The sequence below is a fragment of the Sminthopsis crassicaudata genome, chromosome 2 (assembly GCF_048593235.1).
Source record: "Sminthopsis crassicaudata isolate SCR6 chromosome 2, ASM4859323v1, whole genome shotgun sequence".
Classification (NCBI taxonomy): Eukaryota; Metazoa; Chordata; class Mammalia; order Dasyuromorphia; family Dasyuridae; genus Sminthopsis; species Sminthopsis crassicaudata.
Window position 1 is genome coordinate 542856314 of NC_133618.1, and position 27455 is coordinate 542883768.

Sequence of the window (27455 nt, forward strand, 5' to 3'; positions counted from 1 at the left end):
ATTGAAATACAATTATCAAAATATATGTTTAAAAAGAAAATGAAACTTTCTTAAATTAAGCAACCCTGTTCTAGGATTCTGCTATGTCATAGGTAGCTATTATGGTCTGTAGGGAGAAAAAGTCCCCACAGTGACAACACTATATACAGCCTTAAAGAAATGGTTAGATCTCAGTTTAGAGTTAGTCAATAACCAACAGTTACAGGCTCTATATCCTCAGGACTGTCCCATGTCCTTGTTTCCTGGATGACTCTCCTGAGGATATGCTTTAAAAATCTGCATTAATCATGAGGAGAGGCAATAGAATCTATAGTTATTACACTTTCAGGAAAACCACCACCTTCTGTTGCCAAAAAACATTTATCTGGATGCCAGATGGGACCAAAGTCAGCCTTGCTATTTGGGAAGCCTGAAAAATGCTTGAGAGAGGAGTGAAGTTATTGACATAGATCAGAAAAAAAATCTGAGCAAAAATGCATTTATGATGGGGGGAGGGGGCAGGGGAGAATGAAAGAAACACCAGTAACCCCTGTCTTGCCTCAGTCAGCATTTAGCTGTGAGATCCTGGACAAATCATATAATTCTCTAAACCTCAGTTTCCTCTTTAATAAAATGAGGAGATTAGATTCAATGTCCTTTCCAATTCTGAAGCTATGATTCTGTTTTCCTTAGCACACTATAGTTTCCAGGAGTAGAAAACAGCAAGGCCTGGAGAAAGTGCGTCCAAATACATTAAGTGTATGTCCTACAGTCTGGTCATTTCAGGTTAAGCTTATCAGTCCTCAAAACGTCATGTTCCCTGTGGGAGGAACAGCCCTGAGGTAGATTGAGAGAAAGATCACTTATGTCTGATGAAAACCTATGAGGGATGAAGATGCTGGAGTTTCTGCTAAACAAGTTACATTAAAAATAAATCCTTAGTGAGCTTGAAAAATGAACTTCAGAAAAAAAGCAAAACTAGCAAGAAAAAAACTACCAAAAAAAAAAAAAAAAGGCAAAACTAACATGGGGGGAGAAAAAAAAGCTTAGCAGGAAAAGGAAAAACAAAACCAGCTAGAAGAAAAGCCTAGCAGGAAAAAAAGACCTTTATAGAAAAAGGAAGCCTTGATAAGTATTTTAATAAATCCTGTCAAGTGAGGATTATGACAGCACAGTTTGAGGTCTGGCATGTGTTTGGAATTTTGAACAGGGCACATGTTTGATGTCTGTTCTTGGGCTGGAGAAAAGACATTAGCATTGTGCATTATTAAAGCACAGTGAATCACAGTCATGCTGCAGATTTTCATTGTTTAACAAGGCTCAGTGGAAAGTAAAACAGCCTCTCAGTTAGGAAGACCAGGATTGCAAATCTGGCTGCCTAAATTGACTCACATATTGGCTGTCAGATCCTGGGGAAGACATTTAGGTCCCCAATGCCTTGCCCCAGGCAACTCTTAATTGTGAAACAGTTCCTCATCAATATTGATTCAGGGAGTTTCCTATTGAGAGATTCTTATACAAATGATATCATAATTCTATACCAAAAATTTCAACTCCCACTCCCAAACAAACAAAACAAAACCCAACCCAACACCTCAATCAAAAATAAACAAGAGGTGCAGCATATTATATAGGAGAAGAAGACTACACAATTTGATCAAAAATCAGAAAAGGAAAATCATGGACCAAGGTCTGGCTCCAGATGATCAGTTTACTATTCCACTGTCCATATAATATCGAGAGATTGAGGAAACTCCCTGGTTTAGAAGGTGCAGCTTTTATACAGCATTTATAGAACATGGACAAGAATCTTAGAGAATGAGATGGGGGCAACCAAGTGAATAGCGTGCTGGTCCTGGAGTCAGAAAGAACTGAGTTGAAATCCAGTCTGAGTGACTCTAAGCAAATTACTTAACTTCTCTTTGCCTCAGTTTCCTCATCTGTAGAATGAAGATAATAATAGTACCTACCTTCCAGGGTTGTTGAGAGCATCAAATAAAATTATTGTAAAATACCTAGCAAATAGTAAGCACTATATAAACACTGAAAGTCACATAATGTTAGATCCAAAAGGAATTTGACAGATTCTTTAGTGCTGAGATGTGTGGTGCAATATTCCTGAGTGCTGAGAAAACCAGATTAAAATATAAATTTTAAATATAAATAAGATATAGTACAACATAAATAATGTTACGATGTAGTTTTCTAAGCCAATCTGTGGCCTTTAGGACTTCCTATGTACTATTCCTTTGCTTCTATTTGCTATTCTATTTGCTTTACTATGCCTTTGCTTCTATTTGAGTCTGACACCACAGCTCTGGTACATCTTTTTACAGATGTGTAAATTGAGGACCAGACAGGTAAAATAGAACATTGATTTTTAAAACTCCAGCTCAGTGCTCTATTGATTATGATTATATCCCACCCCAACCCCATGCCATAAGAATCTCATGTAATATCCATGCACATAGTAAGTGCTTAATAAATATGTGTTGAATTGAATTGGATCCTGGATAAATCTGATGGGGGTTGAGGTCCCTTTCTAATTGCCCAACCCATGGCTGACCTTGATTCACAAATCCTGGTCAAAGGCACCCTTTGAATATCCAGGCCCAGCCCCCACTATCAGCTCAGCTTCCCCCAGCCCTCACCTGATCTGAGCTAACTGAAAAGCCTGCAGAGAACTTAGGGGTACCGCCCATCATCTTCTAGGTATAAAAAGGGCCAAGCCATAACTCCCTCTTTGCAGGAGCCCTCCCAGCCTACACATAGTATCCTTCCAGCCATGTAAGGGTTCCTGCCTGCCCAGCAGCCACCTCTGGCCCTGGCATCTTTCTAACTGAACCTTACTTCCAAATTTCTACAATAAACCTTTTTATCAACCTAGGTTTTCAGGCCTGTAAATTCATTTACAGGGGACACTGCGCCTCATGGGATTATCTTACTATCTATGAGCCTAGAAATGGGGCTCCCCCTTTCCTTTCCCTCATTAAATCTAAATGTCCATAAGTTTCAAATGGCATTCTTTATTTTTACATTCACCTATTTTAACTAATCTGCTATTTCTTTTTTTCTTCAAAGTATGTTGCTTTTGTTTCCATTACAAAGCAAAAAATAACTTATTCCAAAAAGAAACAGAAATTTAATTTAGAATTATTTGAAAAATAGGGTTTATTGTGCATGCCCTTTGGTGCAGGGATAACACTGCTAAATCAATAGCCCCAAGAGGTAAAAAGCAAAAGGAAGACACTATATATATATATATATATATATATATATATATATATATATATATATATATATATATATATATATATATATATATATATATATATAATATAAAAATATCGTATACCAAATATTTAAAGCTATTCTCTTAGTGATGGCAAAAAAGGGTGGGGGGAAACTAAGGGGGTTGAACATCATTTAAAGAAAGGCAGAACTAATTATGGTATATGGATGGAATGGAATTCTATTATGATATAAGAAATGTGAAATAGTTTCATAGATACTTAGGAAGACATATTAATGAATGGATGCAGAGTGCAATAGGCAAAATTAGAACAATTTATAACATCAGTATTGTAAAAAATAAACACTTGTAAGAACATAAAGGACTGAGAAAAATAATGACTAACCATAATTCCAGAGGACAAACAACAGAACACTGTTCACCTCATAACTAAAAGGTGATAGGCAAACATGTAAAACGAGAAACACATTTTGGAATGTGCCAATGTAGTCATTTTCTTGACTTCCCCCTCACTTTTTCTTTCCCTTCCCCTCTCTCTTCTCTTTACCTTTCTATTTGCCTCCCCAGTGAGAGGGAGGAGATGAAAAAGAAAAAAAAAAAAAAAAAGCTTGACAATTGAAAAAAAAAAAAAGAAAGAAAGAAAGCTTGGTACAACTCCAAAACCATTAGGGAAAGGGGTTTTTACTCCCTGTACTAATCTCCTGGTGATTAATGAAACTGTAGCCATGCATTCTACTGTAGGAGTCATAAACATACCACTTGTTTTTAATGCAGTGAATGGGGAAAAACCATTTTCAAGTGCTCAGATTCCCAAGGGGAAAGAGAATAATATTCACTTCACTAGTCACATTCTTTTTTTATCAAAAGAACTCATACTCCTTTCATGTATCTAGTATATGCTTGAGGTAAAATAAGCATACCTTTTGACAAAAGATAATTTTTTAAGTATGTAAAAGAAAAAAAAAACTTGAACTTTAGAATAAAGCAAAAATTCAAGTATGGAATAAATGTTTAAGGCAGCTGGTCTCCAAGCAGATGAGTTAAGGCAATCTTTTGATTAACAAGTGCTTTAGCATATAGAAAACTTATCTTTTTTTTTTTTTTTTTTTTTTTTTGCTTTTTTCTGAGGCAATTGGGGTTAAGTGACTTGCCCAGGGTCATACAGCTAAGAAGTATTGTGTCTGAGGTCAAATTCGAACTCAGGTCCTTCTGACTTCAGGTCTGGTGCTCTATCCACTGCTCCACCTACCTGTCCCATCTTTACTTTTTAGATAATGGAGAATTACACAGATTATTATTTTCCTCAAGACCAACAATATGTGAAATAAGTTAGTTGCATTTTAAATTTGTAGTCCAAAGAGGAGGTTGAGCTGCATCAGAATAGCAGCCAGCCAAAAGAATTAGGAATAAATCACACAGGTCATTTGAATGGTGATGATATGCTCTGACCCACTCCCTTATTCCCCACACCATCCCCCTGAAATATACTAGTTACAGTGATGAGCACCATGAGGCCCAGGAAGTGTATACTGTGGTCATTATGATGAGTCTTCCCTGGTCTGGTCTTACCCGGCAGCCTTATTCCTGTTACTTTTAATTGTTCAGACTTTTTTTTTGTTCTAATGTGAAGCACAATTTGCCTTGTAACTGACAATACCTTTTATTTGCTGAAGTGAATAAAAAAGTCATTTCTCCTCTCTGATTCATCTATTTTAATGTGAAGCTTCCCACATCCTTCCTACTTACCTGATTCTGGAGCACATCTCTGATAACACTCCCTTCTGGTGAGAAATCTGTTTCCATTTCCTACACACCCTCCATATAAGAACTTGAGGCATTTCTTCTCCAGGAAATCAAAGTACCACATTGTATAGGATGCCTTGCAGTGTCCTGGATCCTTTTCCATCAGGCAAACTCTTTCTGTGCAAAGGGAAAAAGGGGTATGCCAGAAGTTAGTCTGTGTGAAAATGAGGAAATTTAAAGTCATAAATTTAGAACTGGCAGACCCTAGGGAAGTTTTCTAGTTTAATCTATCATTTTTTCAGATGAAAAAAATCAAAACTCATAATGAAGTAACTTGCTCAGGGTCACATGGCCAAATGAGAGAGTTGGGATTTGAATCAAAAGTCCTCTGACTCTTAAGGCAGCATTGTTTCTTTTTTTCTTAATAGTATTTCATTTTTCCAAATAGATGCAAAGATAGTTTTCAACATTCACCTTTGCAATATCCTGTGTTCCAAATTTTTCTCCCTCTTCTCCCAAACCTCCCAGGACAGCAAGCAATCCAATATAAGTTAAACATGTGCAATTTTTCTAAATATATTTTCATATTCATTATACTGTGCAAGAAAAATCAGATCAAAAGTAAAACAAAAACAAACACGAGAAAGAAAAAAAAAGCAAACAATAGCAACAAAGATAAAAATACTATGTTTTGATCCTCAGTAGCACTGTTTCTTCAGCATGCCAGCTGACTGTTTTACTGTTCTCTCTCCCTACCTCCATCTCTCCATCACCTCCCATTCCTTTCCTCTTCTTCCTTCCTCTCTTTCCTTTCTCTTTTTCTTCCTTCTCTCCCACTCTTCCCCCAATTTGCTCCCTCTATCCCTCTGTCCTATTCTTCCTTCTCTCTTCTGAAAGATTATGTTCACATTTACTATTCAGATAATTATAATAATAGCTAACATTTATTTAGTATTTTAAAGTTTGCAAAGTGTGCTTTACGTAAATGCTTAGATAAATATGCTATGAGGCAGAGGAGAGAGGAATGGAGTAGAGGATGGTCTAGAATTATTATTTTTTTTCCTGTGGCAATTGGGGTTAAGTGATTTGCTCAGGGTCACATAGCTAGATCTACTTTAATTCTTTTGAAATCACTTCACTCTCTCTTGAAGCAATTACCCTTGCCCAAGTGGCCTATGCCACCATACATTGTATAACTCATATACACTTTCTAAGTTCCTTCATTGAAATGCTTCCACTCAAATCTGTCTTCCTTAGCTGTCATTCATAGCTTTTCTAATCTTCTTTCCTTTTATAAATGTACTTATCCTGCCATATCTGTTTTCATAGGTCCTGTTAGGTATTAGGCTATATTGACAGACTAAATTAGAAATAAAGTAGAAACGATCATTAACAATGTCACAATTATCTTCCCTAGTTAATTTTCATTTTTCAATGAAACATTTATGTTTTGACCCAAAAGTGGAACTCTAATAGTAAGAACTTAAATCATTGTGGCAAGTTTGGATGGTGGATAATTCGGGGCAGAGATCATAACAAATAGCTGGCTACCTCTTTTAATTATGACTATACCTACTTTTTTTTTTGAGACCATGGAAAGACTGCTTATAAATGTGTCCTGACATAAATCAGAAATGCATCTATCTATCTCCAAATCACCTGTAACACTTTTTTTCAGCAGCAGAACTGAAAACTGAAATCCAGCAATATCCTTCCAAAGATCAAGCTCTGAGGCATGCCTCCCTTTCTCCTCTCTTTCAAATTCAGGGAGATGAAAATGGCAACAGACAATATTACTTTAGGAATAGTGATATTGGAAAATTTTCTTAGGAAAAGAATATTGCTTTGATGGATTTCCCAACTCCTTAATATCCTATGATTGGGAAGTTCTGTTTAAATGAGAGGACTGGCATGTGGAGCTTCTCTCCACTGCCCCACTGTCTGTGCTAATGCATAAACATTTAATACATGGTTGTATCTCTTAGGAATAGCTTCTTACATTTTACCCTCCTTATTATCTTACGGCTATGCTCATTGATCTAGTGACAATGGCCTCCTGGCTATTCCTTGAACAAGATGCTCTATTTCAGACACTGGGAATTTTCACTGACTTTCTTGCTGCAACCCAGAAGAGAAAATGCTCTCCCTTTTCAATTCTACTTCCTAGCTTCCTTCCAACTTCAAGTCCCAGTTAAAATTCCAGGAAGACCTTAATCTCTTTCATTCTAGTACCTTGCTTACTATTGATCATCTGTGTATAACTTGTCTCTACATAATTATTTGCATGTTTTCTCCTCCTTTGGATTGTGGGTTCCTTGAAGACAGGGACTGTCATTTGCCTTCCTTTGTATCCCTAGGACACAGCACAGAGCTAGATAAAGTTTATTGAATAAGAGGAGACTAGATAAGTTGACAAGGCTGGAACACTGGCATTATATTAAAAGTGGTTTCCTGAATTAAACACTTGATTCTTTCCTCTAATCATATTTGGAAATAAACCTCATAGTGGTTATGCTGGGGCATCAGAATTGGGAAAAGGAAGAAATTTACATAATAACTTTGTTATACATTCAAAAAAACACAATAGATTTGCAGTTTCATGCAAAACCTTTTTATTATCTTTTTATTATATTGTTATAGAAATGCTTATTTTATCATAAATTTAAAAGTAAAAAAAAAAAAAAAAAACCTATTGGTAGAGATGAGCTCACCCATTCTGGAAAATTTTAAACTGCACTAGAAAAGTCACTAAATTGTATATACTCTTTACCTCAGTGCTAGGTATAGCTTTCAAGGACATCAAAGATGGAGGGAAAGAATATATGCAAAAATATTTATAGTAATGCTTTTAATACTAGCAAAGAACTAAAAGGAAAGTAGATTCCCATTGATTAGGGAAATGGCTGAACAAGCTTTAGTTTATGAATTTATTATTGCATTGTAAGAAATCACAAAGATGAAAAATTCTGTGAAGATACTATGAAAGGCTTTTGTGATGAAGTGATGGCACATGAAGTAAGCAAAACCAAGACAACAATATACACAATAATTGCAATGATGTAAAAAAACCCAACATTGACAAAATGAAATACAATGGCCAACCTTGATTTTAGAAGACTGGGAAACAAAACATACTCTTCTCCTCTTGTCATGGAGATGACAGACAGTAAAGTATGGAATGTTATCAGATATATAATTTTTTTTTGCTTAACTGTACTTTTTTACTACAAGGGAGGATTTTGTGGGATGATTATTGGGAAATGACAGTGATTTTTTTAAAAGTATCTGTTATGAGAACTGACGTAAGCACAAAGGGTCTCTCTAAGCGTCTCTCCACAGGGAAAAAGCTAGAAAGCATGTCTCTAGGAGATGATGATATATAATGGAAGTACTCTGCAGAGAATTGAATTTATGTGGCAAAGATTCTGTAGCTGGCCTACTTTCTTATGATTAGAAGAACAATTTTCTAATTAGCTATTGAGACACTGAAAAAATCAGTTGCAACCAAAACTTTGACCCTGTCAAAACAAGCCTCAGTCTTTCTTCTTCCCTATTTTTTTCCTCTTCAGTTTTAACTGAAGGAGATTAATCTGGATCGTGTGAATTTCATAAGGTCAAAAGAATGAACCTCTGGCATCCCAATATCCTGGTCTCTCTGCACTAAAATTTTGTAGTCAGTCCAGCCATTGATCCCCCAAGAAGCAAGGAGTGATTTTCTTTTAGGAGTTACCTAGTGTACACAGTTGAGGGTCAACAGAGACAAGAATTTGTCTGGCAGTGATGGATGCTACATCTGGATGCAAGGATCAATGCTATGTAGCAACCATGCTAAGAGTGGGTCTGTTCTCCCACTCCACCCCACACTAAGATTAAAGTAGAATAAGGAAAGGGTCTCTAAAGTGTCAGAAGGTGGGGGAAATATTTGTACTTTTGTTCTTGCTTTATTTTTGAAACAAATGTTCCTATGTAGAAGATAATGCTTGCTATGTTTATCAATGGAACTGCAACTCTAGTCATTACTGACAGATATGGGAGAGAAGGGACACACAACCTGTACAGACTTGAGCCAATGTAATTAGCCAGAGTACCTAAACCTCTCTGGATACCCCCATGATTCCAAGAAGAGATGTAGCAACTTAGATCTAGGACAATAGACTAGAAAGTTCTCACTCCATGTCAGTGAGATAGTTATTCAAAGAAAAAAAGAGAAAAGATTTCCTATTGTGTTTGGTCCATAGACAACATTGAGCCAAGGAGAAAATCTTGTTTTGCTCCAAGGTTATGAAAAGATTATTTCACTTTTTCAATAAAAGATACAGAAGAAAAAAGAATGGATGTATCATTGGTGACTAGACCACTAAGATTTAAATTTCAAGAAATTTGTAACCAAAGTGACTAGAGAAAAGATAAAGATAAATCTTTTTGTAGCTGGGCATGAGAAGTAACTTGAAAAATCAGTTGCAACCAAAACTTTGACCCTGTCAAAATAAACCTCAGTCTTTCTTCTTCCCTATTTTTTTTCCTCTTCAGTTTTAACTGAAGGAGATTAGTAGTGATTATTGTTATAGGTAAGAAAACAATGAAACACAGGAAAGATGAATAGTTAGAGAAAAGAAAAGTATGGCCAGAGAACTGGCCTGCTTATTTCTGGGACGTATAGTGAAATTGGTTAGGCAAATAGAAATAGAAGAAATAACCTAACTTTCCATTACTCTCCTTTATAACTCTATATCACAAATTGGACTTTGAGCTGTTCTCTGAATTCAATATGCTCTCTTCTATTTCCTTGCACTTGAAAAATTATCCCCTATGGTCAGAATACATTATTTCAATTTAATTCTTAAATTTCTTATCTTTCTTCAAGACTGAGTTTTAAGTGTCACCTCCTCAACCCTCCCACTTTTTAATATTCTTTTCCTTTTCAAATATTCCTTGAGCACTGTCTTGTCTGTCTTTTTTCCTCTCTTATACCTTGTTTGTTACGAGGAATGTTATGAGAATAAAATGAGATAATGTTATGTGTGTGCTTTGTAAACCTTAAAGGCTATGTAAATGCTAGATATTGTTGCTATTGTGATCATGGAGATTGGGTGTGTGCATAACTGGCCAGTGAAAGTCCAGGCCTGAGAACATTGTCAGATTCAGCTTTTCTAGTGGGTTTTTAGAGTATTCATAGATGTTTCAATCCCATATAAGAGACATTGGGGAGTCACTTTCTGGCTATGAATGATTGAGGGACGATTACTATATGATGGCAAAGAATCATTTGATTGCCTAATGATCTGGAATTACTGATGACTGAGGAACTAGAGTGTGTATACAAAAGATTTAAGCTATCTATCTTTCACTCTCTTCTTTGGAGGCTTTCAAATAAGGAAGATTTATGTAAGCTATAAGATTACCAAGTGACCAGTGAGTTCAGGGTGTCCTGAAGGTTGCACTGGTGGTTAGAGTTGAATGGTGGCCTCAGAGTCCATCAGAGATGGCATAAGGCAGACCCTACAGTGGAAATACAGGTCTCCAAGAACCAAGAATAGAAAGATAGTACAAGGACAGTGGAAGCTTCAGGGATTATGACATTTTGTGTCCGAGAGAAATTCTGATTAGGAACTCTAAAAAGCTACTGATCCACTAAACCCAGAAGAAAGTTATACCTATAGGGAAGAACTGCATGAAAATTCCATAATGGGGAAAAGGAATTTTGGGATCAGGAGCCTGGATATATCCTTGTCTACACATAAGCTTCATTACCACTATACTTTAAATTTGAGTCTATTCTTTCCAGGAACCTTTAATGTTCAAAGGGAAAATGATCTTTCAATTTGGGGAATGTCTTATAACATCTGTCTTTAATGGAGTTTCTCAGTAAATATCCCTTTTGTAAAAAATTAATTGATGTCATTTGATTAGTTGATAATGAGGGACACACCACATAAGGTCTTAGGAGTTTAGTGTTAGAAATCATAACTGCTAAGGTATTTTTTTAGGAAGGAATAATTGTCCATGGTTGTTTCAAGTTAATTAGAGGCTCCCCGAGTTATTTATACATCCTTGGACATCAACTTGTCTCTGAATGCTTTTCATTTAGAAAATAAAAGGTGAAAGGGAAAAAAACCCCCACAAGAGTGAATAACATGGCCCATCATCTCTGGAAAGAGGGAGAATAGATCTGTGTCATAATGGAAAAAAGACTCTGGGTTCACTTTGTAGGAGGTAAGATAAATGGGGATCAATATCCAGTCAGGAGGGGAAAAGGGGAAGGGGCATTGACCAGAAGGGTGAGGGTAGGCTGTGGGATATGGAAGGATAAAGGTGACACCTTTATTATTATGCTATTCACTGACCTCCTGAATCTTTTCATAAAAGAAAGAAAGAAGAGGTTTTCTCAGCCAAGAAACATGGCTATTTCAAGTTAATTAGAGGTTCCCTAAGTTATTTATACATCCTGGGACATGGATTCATCTCTAAATGCTTTTCATTTAGAGAATGAAAGATGAAAGGGAAAAAAAAATCTCATAAAAGTGAGTCAAAGTTTATAGAAGCAACAACAGGTAATGCTTTTAAAGAAATAAACAGTGGGCCCTTTGTAGACTTGTTTTCCCAAGTGATCTACCTCCAGGAGGCATCCTGACATAACATACCATGCCATTTTCCTAAAAGCCTGTGGGAAGCCACTTGTTCACAACTCAGAGACTTATAGAATTAGTAGAGTTGGATGCATCTTAGAACTCTAACCCAGTAACTTTATGTTCCAAGTAAGAAAAGTGAAATCTAGAATTTAAATGACTTTAACAAAATCATATTCCTAGCTTGGAAAGCATTTGGACTCTGTACTGTCCCAAATTCTTTCCTGAAGCTTTCTTTCTTGTTCTCCAGTTGTCACTCCCACTTCTGGTGGAATATTGGGAGATGCATAGGCAGGATCTGCTCTTAACTGCCATTCTCTTTTTTATCTTCCTTACTTCTAGCCAAGTGCATGTTCTTACATGCTCTCGCCTGGAGTTGATTTCTGTCCTAGGAGGAAACATATAAAAGGCTCCTCAGTGGGTTAAACTCTTGCTTCAGAATCAAATTCACCTTGTTTGCTGGTGTCTCAGTTCTTTCCCTCATCTTGCCTTATGCCTTTATTTTCTATGAGTCTCTTATTTCATGCTCACCCATCTGACCTTTTGACTACCACCTTGCCTTTCACTTCATTATTCACGTCCACTACTTCTGCATGAGTAATAAAAATAAGGCAAGGTACCTTACCAGCTGCTTTTCCTTGAACTACAATACTTAGAGGTAGCCTGACTTGTTTGGTCTAGTAGCTTCTTGCTTGTTTCTTTGCCCAGTTTTGTGAGTGAACCTTGACTAACCCAATCTCACTGTCATGTTTCTGTCTCAGATGTTTACTTTATATCTGCTTCTTGTCCTCTCCCCTTCCAACTCAGAGTTGACACCTATATCTTTTAGTATTTAAAAAATTAGTTTTTGATGCTAATCTCAGAGGTAGAATCAATACTTAGGAAACTTATTTGGCCTATATACCAAAGCACTCCACCACCATCATTGATGTATTCCTTTATATTAGCTTTAATGAGCTTTATATAGCTCACAAGAATAGGTAATCATACCAAATAAAAAGCTGGGGGTGCTCACTAAAGGTCTCTATACTCATTCTTGTCTCTAAACCATTTTTGGTGCTCTTATTCCCTTCCTAGCTGAAATGGCTGTCTCTATCACTAAAGGTCTCTATACTCATTCTTGTCTCTAAACCATTTTTGGTGCTCTTATTCCCTTCCTAGCTGAAATGGCTGTCTCTATTACTTATAGTTATTTAAAATCTATTAATCTTTCTTAGTTTAAGCAAGTTTCATTTTCAATGTGAAGTCTATTCTGTGAAAAAGTACTAGACTGGGAGTTAGAACTTCTTCTTTCATTCTCCTTCTGCCATTAACTAATTTTGTGACTTTGGGCAAGTCATTTAAGTCTTTTAAAAATGATAATAGTTTTTTATTTTTCAAAAAACATATAAAGGTAATTTTCAACATTCACCTTTGCAAAACCTTGTATTCCAAATTATTTTCCCTATCTTTCCTCTCCCCCAGATAGCAAGTAATCCAGTATAGATTAAACATATACAGTTCTTCTAAACATATTTCCATGTTTATCTTGCTGCACATGAAAAATCAGATCAAAAGGGAAGAAAAATGAGAAACAATAAGCAAGCAAACAACAATCAAAAAAGTGACAATATTATGTTGTGATCCACATTCAGTCCCCATAATCTTTTCTCTGAATGCAAGCCATTTAAATCTTGTAGATTTCAATTTCCTCATTTCCTCCAGGAAAGGGAATGCTGGCTAAGATTAGAATTCCATTTTATGGCGTCTAGCCATTGCTTTTTGAAATGCAATCAAGGGAGGGCCAGTTTTCCTATTAATCCACAGAATAATAGGATTTTAGAAGCTGAAAAGAGATTAGAGAAAATGGCCTTTTGGGGTCAAACACCAGGTTAGAAACTGGTCAGCTTGCTGCTTTGACCTTTGTGGGGATTAGCACCCAAGGTTAGCAAGAGGGGGCCCAGAGAGATGAAGGTACCTTCATCAGTAAGTAATAGAAACAGGATGCTAATCCAGTTCTTTTGATCCTACAGTTTGTGTTCTTTTTTCCTATATCCCTAAGACCTCAGGTGTCCCTGAAACTTTTTGAAAATGAGCCATTTTAATTTCAATGGGGGAAATGTCAACTATGAACTCTCTGACTTCATAAGGGATGGCAAGGAGCAGAATATTAACAATAGAAGCTTTGAGTGATACAGGGAAGTCAACTCTGCTGGTTTCACTCTTCTACCTTCTACCTGATTGGAATCTTGAAAAACCACAAAGTGGAGAGTGAGACAAAGGGAGGTTCCATGAGGTGACTGCCTCCACTTTGGCAATTTACCAGGCAAAGCTTTAAGATATACTGGCACAATTTGTTTCACTGGTTATACTTTTTTGTATTTGGTTTAAGTGCCAAAAAATTATCTTAGGTGGGATGGGGTACTATGTCAATTTCAAGATATAATAATTGATGGACTTACATTTTTGACATATTAAATAATGTTCAACCATTAGATTGGACAGAATTTGAAACTGAGGAAAGAGAAAAATTAGACTTGCTGAATTGCACATCTCAGTGTTTATAGTTACTAAGAGACCTCAAAGGGAAGTCAGTGTGTTCATTCATAATGTACTGGATCTTGTACTTGGAGTCAGAAGATGTAAACTCTTTGAGATTCCGTTTCTCCATCTGAAAAATGGATTTCATAATACATATGGCACCTACCTCACAGATTTGTTGTGAGACTCAAGCAATATAATGTATATGAAAAGAATTTGAAAACTTTATAATGGTTTAAAAAAATCAGCAATTATGATGACTATGATGTAAGCAGGATATAACATAATGAATGAATCTAGGTGAAAAGGAATAGAAGGTGTCAGTAAGGAACTGTATGATAGGAAGAGAAGATAGACTGGTCCCATGGCAAAAATTATAGGTGGCAGACAGCCAAAAAGCTCCAGTGTCCCTCACATGATGGCAGGGGAAAGCCTCTAGTATGGTAGGCAGATCCACTAGAGAGAGAAGTATAGGAGGATTTGGGCAAGAGTTATATAGCATGGGATAGACACAAATGAACTACAATCTTCATTGATGGAAGAAACTCCTAAATCTCATCATGAGATCATACTTCTATCTGAGTAATTGAAGATGAGGATGAAGATATACTAGACTAAATATTAATATATTAAGTATTATATCTTATATATGACATATATATATATATATATATATATATATATATATATATATATATATATATATATATATATATATATATATACATACACACACATGACATTTCCTTGGTCTCCCTGCACAGATGAAACCTATCCATTTGGGATTCTATTTGGTTCTTGGGCCAGATGCTGAAAGATGTTCATGACATGTGACATGATGTTTCCAGATAAACTTCTAGGGACAATATGAGCAACTGATTTAAAAAGGTAATGTAGAGAAAGTAAAAAGGAAGAAAGGAAATTTTAAGGGGAAAATACCTCTAAGTAATAAAAATACAAGTTAGTGTGTTGATTTAAAGTTCAAACATATGATGAGTTAAGGGTGATAGGTTTTTTTGGCCTCAAATATACTTAAACACCATCAAATAAATTATGGACCAATAAGATCTCCATCTCATTGGTAGAAGAAGAACCATTTGCTGGAAAAATTACAAATCCTTAAAGTGCTAAAGTATGTTAGTTTTATTACTAACCTTACCATGGTACAATGAGGACTTAAGTTCAAATCTTAACTCTTCTTCTTACTCCCTGTGTGACCTTGGGCCAATCATTTAACTTCAGCTTCACTTTCTAAGTATGTAAAAATGGATTAGATAGCCTCTGAAGTCTATAACTTCAGGTTCTGATCCTTTAATATTTGGTCATACTAACAACCAGAGAGGAATGATAGAGTTGATGTTCCTATCCTTTAGAAATTGATACTCCAAAGTAGCAGTAGCCAAACTATGATAATGAAGGATTCTTTATATAAGAGTGATTGAGTTTATTTTTTTTTAATCACACAACTCTCCCATATACCTATCTGTATTCCTATATTTCTTATTCTTCCTCTTTTTTCCTCTCCAAATTCCATTTTTCTTTTCTTTTCCTTTTTTGTCCTTTCCCCCTATGTTCTTAATCCGTCTTCTAGTCAGAATTTTCGTTAGTGTACAGGTAACAGAGGCAATGATCTGGTACTTAAAAAAGATTTAAAAATTTTGAGGCAGTTAGGTGGTACAGTAGATAGAGTACTAACCCTGAAGTCAGGAGTCCTAGCTATGTGACTCCAGGAAAGTTACTTGCTTCAAGTACTCAAATATGATCTTTCCTTTGTTGAAATTTTTTAATCTTTTTTTTTTTTTTTTTAGTAACAAATGGAGATCATTGCCTCTATTACCTATTTACATTATATTCATGTGCCAACTTGTTTAATCATTTCCAAATCAATCAATGGACACCTACTTTGCCTCTAATACTTTGATATGACAAAAAGCTATAACATATATCTTAGTATATATGACACCTTTTATTTAAAATAAATTTTATTGATACATTTTGCTTTATATCACCTAAATTTCTTCCTTTATCTCTTCTTTGTCCCTCCCGGAGAGTTATCCCATATAACACAGAATTTATTTACAAGAACAAGGAAAAATCAGCAAAATTAATTAATCCATTATAAAAAAATATAAGAACACATGCAATATTTCTTTTTTTAAATTTTTGTTGAAGCTTTTTATTTTTAAAACATATGCATGGATAATTTTTCAATATCAGCCCTTGCAAAACCGTGTGTTCCAATTTCCTCTACTTCCCCCCACCTTCTTCGCTAGATAACAAGTAATCCTATATATGTTAAACATGGTAAAAATATAGAAAAAAAAAAACCAAACTAAACATGGTAAATCTAATATAGGCATATATATTTATACAATTATCTTGCTGCACAAGGAAAAAAAAAGATCAAAAAGGAAAGAAATGAGAAAGAAAGTAAAATTCAAGCAAACAACAAAAGAAGTAAAAATGCTATGTTGTGATCCACACTCAGTTCTCACAGACCTCTCTTTTGGTGTAGATGGCTCTAATCATCATAAGACCATTGGAACTGGTATGAATCATCTCACTATTGAGAAGAGTCATGTCTAAAAGAATTGATCATCCTATAATCTTACATGCAATATTTCATATCTCTGTATCCCCTACCTCCACAAAGGAGTCAAGGATGTAAAAGGGCAGCCAGAGGAATAGGGTGAATTATCTTTTCATTTCTCTTCTTTGAGACCAAACTTTTTCTTTGTAATTTTGCAACATTCATTTTCTATTGTTTTGTAGTTATTCCTTCTATTTATAGCATTATCATCATTGTGCATATTATTTTCTTGGGTCTGCTTACTTTACTTTTCATCATGTAAGTCTTTCTATGCTCTGTATTCATCATATTTGTTGATTCTTAAAGTACAGTAATCATTACATTTACGTATCACAGTTTGTTTAGCCATTACCCAGTAAATGGGAATCAACTTTATTTCCAGTTCTTTGATTTGACAAAAAGTGCTACTGTAAATATTTTGGTGTATATGTGACCTTTCTTTTTATCCCTGACATACATGGAGTGTATAACTTAAAATTCAATCTTAGATCAAAGTGTATGAACATTTTTATTCCATCTATTTTTAACTGGCTTCACTTTTTTCTAATTGTTCAAGAAGAAAAGGGTGGGTCAGGGAATGAGGTAATTTTTCCTGAACTGAACCTTCTAGGGATGGGCCTGGAACCTAGAGTTTCTTAGGAATGGACTTATCCTCAAGGGCACTGTAGATTCACCACAATCACATAGATAAGGCAGTTTAACTGTGAGGGCAGAAAGGTGGCAACTTTAGTTTCTTCCTCATTGTATGGCCGTCTGTAGTAGGAAAGCTTATAAAAGGATAATTAGACTAAGCCTTTGGACTGGTATTCTTTAAACTGGCCTATTCACTGTTAATGGAGATTGTGTTGAAATGTAAGAGAAGAAGAGAGAACAGGTGAGATCTCACTGTGGCAAAGGACTTCAATTCTGGAAATCTGATTTCCTGAGTGACTTTTCATCTATGAATCTATGTTTCTATTTCCCCATATTGTGTGTAACTGTGGAGAAAGTTTCCAATGTAAGTCAATACTGTATAAAAACTTTTGGTAATCCTTTTGATCAATATGGTACAATGATCTTTAATAGCCGTTGAGGTGAATCTCTATGCTTCCTCTTAGAACTTTGTAACTTTATTATTAAATAACTACATTTGATAACACTTAACAAAATCAAAGGAATACCTAATTCCCAGGTAGTACTTCAAATTTTAGAATACCCAACAGGGATTGCATAGACATTAAAGGACATGTCAAAGACTCTTTCCTGACTTTTATTCTTTCATATTCTTTTTTCCTTATAGTTTCTGCATGAGTCACCTTCTATAGGAAATTTCATTGATACCTCTCTCATTCTTATCCTGAGAATTCCATGAATTTTTAAATATATATTTTTAAAATTCATTTATATTCTTATGTATTTTATACATTTAAAAATATTATCTTTAAACAGATACCAATCTGCGAAGAGGTCCATTATAGCAAAAAAAAAAGATCAAGAATCCCAAATATAGTTTTTAGTGTTCTTTCTTTCCTCAATTTGTCATTTATTTACCTACCTATTTACATATTATATCCATGATAAGTCAGTCTTTCAGTTGAAAAACTATTTAAGCTATACCAAAGGGTTTGGATAGTGATGTCTCCAAGTCACTTCTGAGACCCTTTTAATAGACTTTTAGGACCCTGAAGCATAGCTCTTGCTAAGATCTTCAAGCTAATTCTAGACTAACACTCAAAATCCCAGAACCCCAAGCATTTTTAATTGAGCTTATTTCAATTCTATATTGCTTCCTCATTCACCATTCATTCAATGTCAGGAAGTCAGGAAGGTCCATGTTAAGAAGATGAGTTCAAATCCAGCCATAGATACTTACTAGCTGTGTGAGCGTGGGCAAGTCATTTAATCTCTATTTACCTCATTCTTCATCTGTAAAATGGGACCTACTTCCCAGGATTTTGGGGAGGATCAGTTGAGATAATATTTGTTAAAAAAAAAAAAGTTTTTAGCATAATACCTGGCACATAATAGGTGTTATATAAATGTTAGTTATTATTATTAATTAGTGGGAAGTACAGCAGGAAAGGATGGGAGTAGACTGTGGAAGATTAGGCTAAGAATTGTGGATTTCCTAAAGAAGAAGTGAGAATTTCATTTCAATGATAAGCCTTAAACATTTAAGGTTTGGCAGGTCTTTTTTTTTTTTTTTTTTTTTTGGTCTTTGCTATTTTTCTCTTTCTGCAGAAACAAGCTTGCTTGCCTCCCAAGTTCATAATAACCAAGGATTGCTGCTCACTTAAGGGACTGCAGTAGTTAAGTACCATCTGTCATTGTGCTGGCAGAGTAGGTCTTTCACTGAACAGCTGATTTGAAAAACCCCTATCTCCATTACAAAGTGTAATCATTCCTGACAGGAAGCAGTAAGTTCCTGAGGATACAGTTACAGAGACATAGGGGGAATTGTATAAGTAAGCTCTCTTCCCTGCATTGCCCATAACAAATGTTTCTGGTCAAGAAAAATAAGAATTCCTGTGATGTGGAAACAGGAGGTAGCAGACCCAGGGGAAAGCTTCGAGTAGCATCTTATGCAAAGATATCCAGAGCAAGATTGATGGCACAGAGCCCACCTGGCAGTTGCAAAGCAGATCATTAGCACTGGGAATTGCCAAACCTTTTGATATTATGTTACCTTTACTTGAATATTTCCATACTTTAAAAATCTGTGGGACAGTAGAGAGAATATAGGATTTGGAATGAGAAGTTCTGAATTTAAATCCTGACCCTCACTTGCTGCCTAGTTAACTATGAGCAAAAATTAACTTTATTTCTCCAAGCCTCCATTTTTCTCATCTATAAAATGGAAGGAGGACTATACCAATAGATTTCTTTCTTTTTGTTATTGTAGCTTTTTATTTGCAAGATATATGCATGGGTAATTTTACAGCATTGACAATTGCCAAACCTTTTGTTCCCACTTTTCCCCTCCCCCCCACCCTTTCCCCCAGATGGCAGGTTGACCAATACATGTTAAATATGTTGTATTTATAGGAAGTAAATACAAGTTAAATACAATATATGTATACATGTCCAAACAGTTATTTTGCTGTACAAAAAGAATCAGACTTCAAATAGTGTACAATTAGCTTCTGAAAGAAATAAAAAATGCAGGCGGACAAAAATAGAGGGATTGGGAATTCTATGTAGTGGTTCATAGTCATCTCCCAGAGTTCTTTCGCTGGGTGTAGCTGGTTCAGCTCTTTACTGCTCTCTAATAGATTTATTTCTTATGTCACTTTCAACTTTAAATCTGTGATCCCTTGATCCATGTGGATATTCTCTCCACCAGTGAATAAGGCAGCTGCTTGTATTCTTTAGATCATTCATGAGTTCTCTATCAAAGAATCTATACATCTAGGAACATGAGTCTCTCCAAACTTAGATGGGCTTTTCCTCAGATAACAAATGCACAGTCCACTTCTGAGTCCTATCCATAAAGATAGGAACCTTTTTATTAAAAACAAAACAAAACAAAACATTAAGCATTTCTCAAGCAAAATGCTTTACACATACTTTTGTATGGATCCTCATAATCACCCTATGAGGTAAACACAAGTACTATTATCTTTTTACAAATGAGGAAACTGAGGCTCAGTGAGATTAAGTGACTTGCCAAGTGTCACATAGCTTCTAAGTATCAATGGCAGGTTTTGAACCCATGTCTTCCTAACAATGCAGTGTTTAGCCACATTCTCCAACTCCTAGAATGGATCTTGTAGAAGATGGCTATCCCAGATTCAGGATATTCTTTGGATTGGCACTTCTAAAAGTATAATTCATCAGACCTCTGACAGGAATATTAATTACATTAAATATTTATTTAATAGTCAAGTAGAGGACACAATTAGCCCAAAGCAAAGAGCATTTAATGAAATGGAAGAGTAAGACAAGGTCAGCATTCTATCTGAATAGTTGCTACATTATACACATGTGCAATACATATAATACACACACATATATGCCTACAAATACATATATGTGCAATATATACATACACAAATTTATAGCAAATGGTAATACTGCAAACCTTGCTTGGCCCGTGATGTTTAATAAATGTTTTTTGCTTGGCTGAATAACTTTATCCTGATGCATGTTCAGTAAGCCATGTTGAGATAATATCTAAAATGGACAATAAGAATAATAGTGCTGATATAAAGAATAGTGACATTAGAGATAAAGGTGATGGAGCTGTAATAACAATCTTTTTCTCTTTAGAATCATAGAATTCTAGAACGAAGAACGGCCTTTTTTAAAAAAACGTTATTCTTTATCAGGGTCATGATAAATCAACTGAAGACAGAAATTGTATCTTTTTTGAATCCCTGGCTAGCACAGTGCCTAGAAATCTTGTGAGTGCTTAGCAAATTATTTGTTATTGTTTGGCTTATCAGCTTAATTAGAAATTAATTAAAAAGCCCAAAACCAAAACTTTGGGCTCAGTGGGAATGAGATATAGGACAGCTATATAGGTATAAGAAATATGGCTATAAGCATCCATGGGCATAAAATTATGGTCAATAGAAAGGTGTCAACTCAAATGGAGTGGAAGGAAAGAGGAATTAAAGAAAATTTCATGTATTTAATCAGTTTAATTAGGAACAAGTATGATTAAATTTGGAGTTGGATTATTTAATAGGCTATCTATGAATATGTCTAAGAGCTCGCAAGATTAGTGGAAGAGAAAAGATTACCTTTGGTCCCCCTCTTCTAAGATGGATGATTTTCCTTTTTTATGGCAAGAATCTTCATCTGGTTTTCCTGGCTCCTGCTTTTCCTTTCTCTAATTTATTCACCACAGATCTGCCAAATTGATATTACTAAAACACATATCTAATTATATGATCTTCACTCTCTCCTGCCCCCCCCAACTCAAGGCTCTTCATTCATCCCTTATTGTCTTTAAGATCAAATATAAAATCACCATCATGAGATGGCTTCCTCCTACTCTTCCAATCTTATTTCACATGATTTCCCTTTGCATAACCTTTGTTTTAGTTATGCTGTCTTACTAGCTGCTCCCAGTACATGGCATTTCCTCTCCTAGTCACATGTCTTTGCACAAATAATTTCTCAAATCTGGAATGCACTTGCCTGGTCATCTTTGCCTCATGATTTCCTTCAAAGCATAGTTTATCTGTCATTTCTTATATAAAGACTTTCATAATTCTCCAGTTATTAGCACTTTCTTTCTTTAGAAATTACTTTGCATTACTTATTACATGCAAATATATTATAAAATTATGTAATTATAATTATGTAATTTAATAATAGGATGTTTATCATATGCAAACTTAACAACAAATGCTTATATTTACTTACTTGTTATGGAAGGACTAGTATCTATCAGTGTTCCTCCTGCTCCCATCTTCCCTGAACATAAGTTAAACTAAATTTTTCTTAAAATATGATAAAAACCAGGATATGATTGACCCAATTGGGATGGGGAATGGGGAGGAGATTGCACACAGATTGAGCCCTGTTCTCCATTGACATAACTCTGTCATGACCTTTGGCTGTGTTAATGTAACTTCCTGGTCACCATACACTTAGGGGATCAGTGCCTTTTTGACTTGGTATACGTCTAAAAACAAAGAAAGACCACATCCTGCTTTGCTCCACAGAAGTCAGCTATCTGGAGATGGAAGAACTGTATCCTTGTGGCATATCTTTGCCATGTTAGGTCTAAATAAACTTCCTTTTATTGTCTGTGTGGTGACTTAGGAGTACCTTTTTCAGTCACTTGAACTAACAGGATGTCAGTGTCAGACTCACTCCTAATACTTGTATAAATATCACCACTCTTCCATTTCCACCTCCACCTCCACTATAGAATATAAGCTCTTTGAAGGCAGAGACTGTTTCATTTTTGGCTTCATTGCTGTTTAGCACAGTGCTTTGTACATAGCTAGCACTTAAAATATTTGGTGAATTGAACTTTGTTGAGTAGGATTCATGACCTAGAAATCTCTAAGGGAAATGGTTCCCAAACCAGAGTTTTTCTCTACCTCCTCATCAGGAAGGGGAGATTATTGACTCATGGGATAGGATTAGAGGAGGGATATGTATCCTGAACAATATTGACAAAAGTGATATTAATAGCAAAATAACTCCTCCAAAAAAGTGTACAGTGCGTTCCATATAGGGGCTCAATAAAAGTTTGATCAGGGGAATTGGATTAAACAGTTATCTCTGGGGTTAAATGTCAGTTAGGTAATATCAATAGTCTGGAAACTATGGGTACAGAGCTTGTGGTAGGGAATCTGTTTCTACTACTTTCCCTTTGAGATGGCTCATGGGAGTCTATTTCTCTTTGTAGTACCAATGATTTGTACCTAACCATAAATACTGAATTGCCCATGTGACAAGCTGTTAATCAAGTTTCTGACTTTGAGGAACTCAAAGCTTATTGCTATAAATCCTATCCGTCATCATTGATGGTGAAACAAAGTAGCTATAAATTTAGAACATTGCCCCTTCATCTGATGTTCAGTAACAGAAACAATGTTAAATTATGTCACATAATATCTCTCATGGGATTTGTGACAGACAATGAAACAATAAAACCTCAAAAAGCAACTTAAAAAAAAAAAAAACAAAACTCCTTTTGGTTATGTCTAATGTCAAAATCTAGCGTTTCAGTTTGAAAAATAACCCAATCATAACATCAGAACTAGAAGGCACCTCAGTGGGCAGGTAGCCCAACCCCACTATTTTATAGGAAACTAAGATGCAGTGACTTATACAAGGTCACACAGTCAGCAAGTGACAGTGAAATGACAAGCTCAGATCATGTGATGTCTAAGTTTGGCCCATTTTCATCTCCTCAATCATTGCTATTAAAATGTTTACAGTACTTCTACATCTATTCTGATCCTTTCAACAGCTCTGTGGGGTGGATAGGACAAGTGTTGTCTAAGAACTCAAGTGAAATTTTCCATTAGGTCACATAGTTAAACAATGACTATCCTGAACAAGAAGCCAGATCTGTCAATTTCTAGTCCCTTGTTCTTTCCTCAGAACCTATTATTTGACATGACACATTATTTAGTACAAAATTATGATAGCAGTATGCTTTTGATCTCTTATGAATGCAAATGAGGCAGTCTTATAAAGCATTAGCAAAAGACGAAATGCATAGTGAAAGTATATACCCAGATGTGGGTGCTAACACATACAATTATGTTTGTGCCTTTTTCTTTCTCCAGACATGGAATTCACAAAATGTCATATTCTTGCCTACACTAAACAATTGTGTTTGTAACCTAAACACTCATCTTGCTATTTTTCTGCACCCTTCTATTTGCAGTAAATCATGAAACTTTGGCTTCTGAGCTGTATATAACCAAACTGGACTCCCTCCTAATGAGGCACGTGATAAGACATATCAGATGCTGGTGCATCTGACTCCCACAGGGAATATGGGGGATAATAAACATAAGCAAGGGTCACTGTTTGTGGCCAGTTAACTCAGCTGATAGGAGTATGCTAATAAGGCCAAATTTAGGGAATCAATTCCATCCCCAATGGGTTTGTTATATTCATTTTGCTCCATGAACTCAGACTCTGTGCATACTTAATCAGAGAGGTATGTTATTGGTCCTCAGGAAGACTATACCAGTAATGATGGTGGTTGACACAGTACAAAATTAACATTATAATGAGAAACACAATTCAAAGAATATGTTGACAGAATGTAAGCTTCTTTTTCATTTTTGTCTTTGGAACCCTAGAATTTACCACAGTAACTGGTTCATAATCATCTCTAAATAAGTTATGAGAATTTATTTAGCTGGACTATGCATATATTTAAGAAAATTTTTTATTTTTTTCAAGTATTTAAAAAATTGCTCACTGGAAGGAATTGAGAGGTAAAGATTATAAATAATAAAATTAGATAAAATATTTCTTTTTAAAAATTAAAAAAGTATTATTGATAGATTGATGTCATTGGAGAGATAGATTCCCTGTGAATAGGAAGACGGCACACTAATAAAGAAGTGGTAGGTCTGACAGTATTCTCTCTTAGGTTACATTGTTTAGAGTAGTGTGTTCAGTTCTAGACATTGATAAGATAGAAAGTGTTCAGAGAAGGAAAGTCAGGATAGTAAAGAGACTCAAGTTCATGTCATATAAAACACATAAGGAGCACTTGAAGGAATGAGGATGTTTATCTTACAAAAGAGAACATGTGGGGCAGCTAATTGGGGCAATGGATAGTTCACCAGCCCTGAAGTCAGGAGGACTTGGGTTCAAATTTGACCTCAGACACTTAATATTTCCTAGCTGTGTGACCCTGGGCAGGTCACTTAACCCCAATTGCTTTAGCAAGAGAGAGAGAGAGAGAGAGAGAGAGAGAGAGAGGAAGGACATGGTGGCTGATATTAAAAATGCTTTGAAGGACTATTGTATGAAAAAGGGATTAGACCAATGCGAGGAAATCGCAGAGACAAATTTAGACCTGATATAAGGAAAAAATTATTAATGATTAGAACTGTCCAAAAATTGATTGATAGTGGATTTTCCTTTGCTAGAGATCTTCAGAGAAAGATTGACAATAATTTGTCAGTTATGTTGTATGTGTATGTATGTGTGTGGGGGTGAGGGGAAGAGGTATTGGCTAGATTTGATGGCCATTTGGGTCCTTTCCAGGCAACAGTATGTTGGACCTAGTTTACGTGGTTCAGGAGAGCTGACTGTTAAATTTTCACTGTGAGAATTTACAGCTTGGAAATCAGTTAAGACTCTAAATAAGGTCTTGATTTGTTGTTTCGTTGATTGTTTAGCCTTAAGAAAGTGATGGGGAAAAGGTAATAATGTGGATTATTAAAATGTATTATGCATAAATTTTTTTCAGAGTCAGTTGTTAAATTTTTATCAACACATTCCTACTTTCAAGCCTGAAATTCTGTGATTTTGAGATTATATAAGAAGCACAGAATATTTTGTTATTGTTGTTTTTTAGATACATTAGACACATTACGAATACCTGTCCCATTCCCTCCTCCTTTTTTTCTTTATTTTTTTTTTAAACCAGGGTCACTTCTTATTTTGGTAGGAAGGGGATTTAAAAAAAAAAAAAAAAAAAACTTTTTAAAGACAGCAAGTTATTTATTCCCTGGTGGCTTCAGTTTTTCCAAAAGTAAAATACAGAGGTTGAGATAAGAGGATCCTTAAATTCTCTTTTAGCTCAGATCTTTTATCATTTTATTCAAGAACCTCCTCCTCTGTTCAGTGAATTTCCATTTCTAGGCCTAACTCAAGAGAAGAAAGAGGTAAAAGACATTCAAAAAGCCAGTGATTACTTCTCCACAACACTTTTTGAAATGCTATGCAGGAGAAATTTTCCTATTAATCCATAAAACTAAAGGATTCTAGAGCCTAAAGGGAGTTCAGGGATTATCTACTCCAAATTCCTTATTTTCCAGATAAAAGTACCCAGAGATTAAGTGACCCTTATCTAGAGAATAAGGGATTTACCCTAGTCCTACAACTATTTAACTGCTGAGTTAGAACTAGTATCCAGGTCTTCTGACTCTTATTACAAAATGTTCTTTTTACTACAATTAATTCAATTTGATTCAATGCTTTTTTTAAATCCCAAATAAGAATAAAAGGATCTCTTGAATTTATTCAGAAGGAAACAAGTCTCTATAGGAAGCTAGTGGCAGGGAGAAGACTAATTTCAATTTCACATATTGACTGGATTGGGTAAATTAAGCTAGACTCTACCTGGAATCCACAATATTAAGTTCTCCTGTCCCCCAGGGAAGCCAAATATAAATGCCTCACATTTCTTTAATATTAGTTGCAGAACAGAATCAAAATGAATGGGGGTTCAATCAAACTGTTGCCTTTGTGGAATGTTTTTCAAAGACAATCTCATGAAATAAAACATGATATGAGAAGAACTTAATAAGAGTTTGCAAGAGAACTTTTCCCCATTGAATGATACATTTATATTATATAACAGACTCCCAAAATGTTACTTCTTAAAATACCTTTAACAACATTCTGCAAACAATGGCAGAATATCTGTCAGTACAATGAAGCACATCATTACTGTGATTACTTTCCATTTTAACCATACAGTAATAGACAAACATTCTATCCCCAATGAGATCACATGGCAAGAGTGGGACTACTTTGTTTTTCCCTTCTCCATTATGGTTTTCTTTTTTTAGTTCTTCCACATCATAATGTTGAGGAGAAGATCTTTCCTCAAAGAACCAACTTCCCAAGCCAACACTGATTTGGTATTGTCTGATTTGATTTGATTTTTTAATTAAGTGTTTGCCTGACATCCATATTGCAAGTTACACCTGGTGATATGGCCCACATTATGCCTCTAGCTGAAAAAAAGTCATGAATACAACTTTAGAATATAAAATTATAAAGGATTAATTTCAAAGAAAACACAATGATATTCATGAAGATAGAATATTAAATTATGCTACAAAGTAGTCATATGATCAATAACAATTGTTTAATAACCGTGAAATGTGGCCTGTACTATGTTCTCAAATTTTAACATAAAGCACTCAAGAGAATAGAGGAAAGATTTCCTTTGCTACAATACTTTCATCATCTCTGATAAATATATTGGATACAGTACTGAGGATTTTTAAAAAATATTTTGAAGATCATTCATGTATCTAAGTATCTTGCAAAAATATTTTCCTGTACCTCTGATTTTGTTTTTTATCTTTTACTT

The 27455-nt window shown here is 35.2% G+C and overlaps 1 protein-coding gene across 2 annotated transcripts in view; it reads right to left on the bottom strand.

The window, feature by feature from the left end:
• The window catches only part of LOC141558132 (inter-alpha-trypsin inhibitor-like), a 98805-nt gene that overhangs the window by 19931 nt on the left and 51419 nt on the right, over positions 1-27455 (bottom strand). For both annotated transcript variants that reach the window (XM_074294882.1, XM_074294881.1), the window contains exon 3: positions 4979-5152. In XM_074294882.1, the coding sequence (XP_074150983.1) occupies positions 4979-5152 (174 nt within the window). The remainder of the gene's footprint in view (positions 1-4978; positions 5153-27455) is intronic.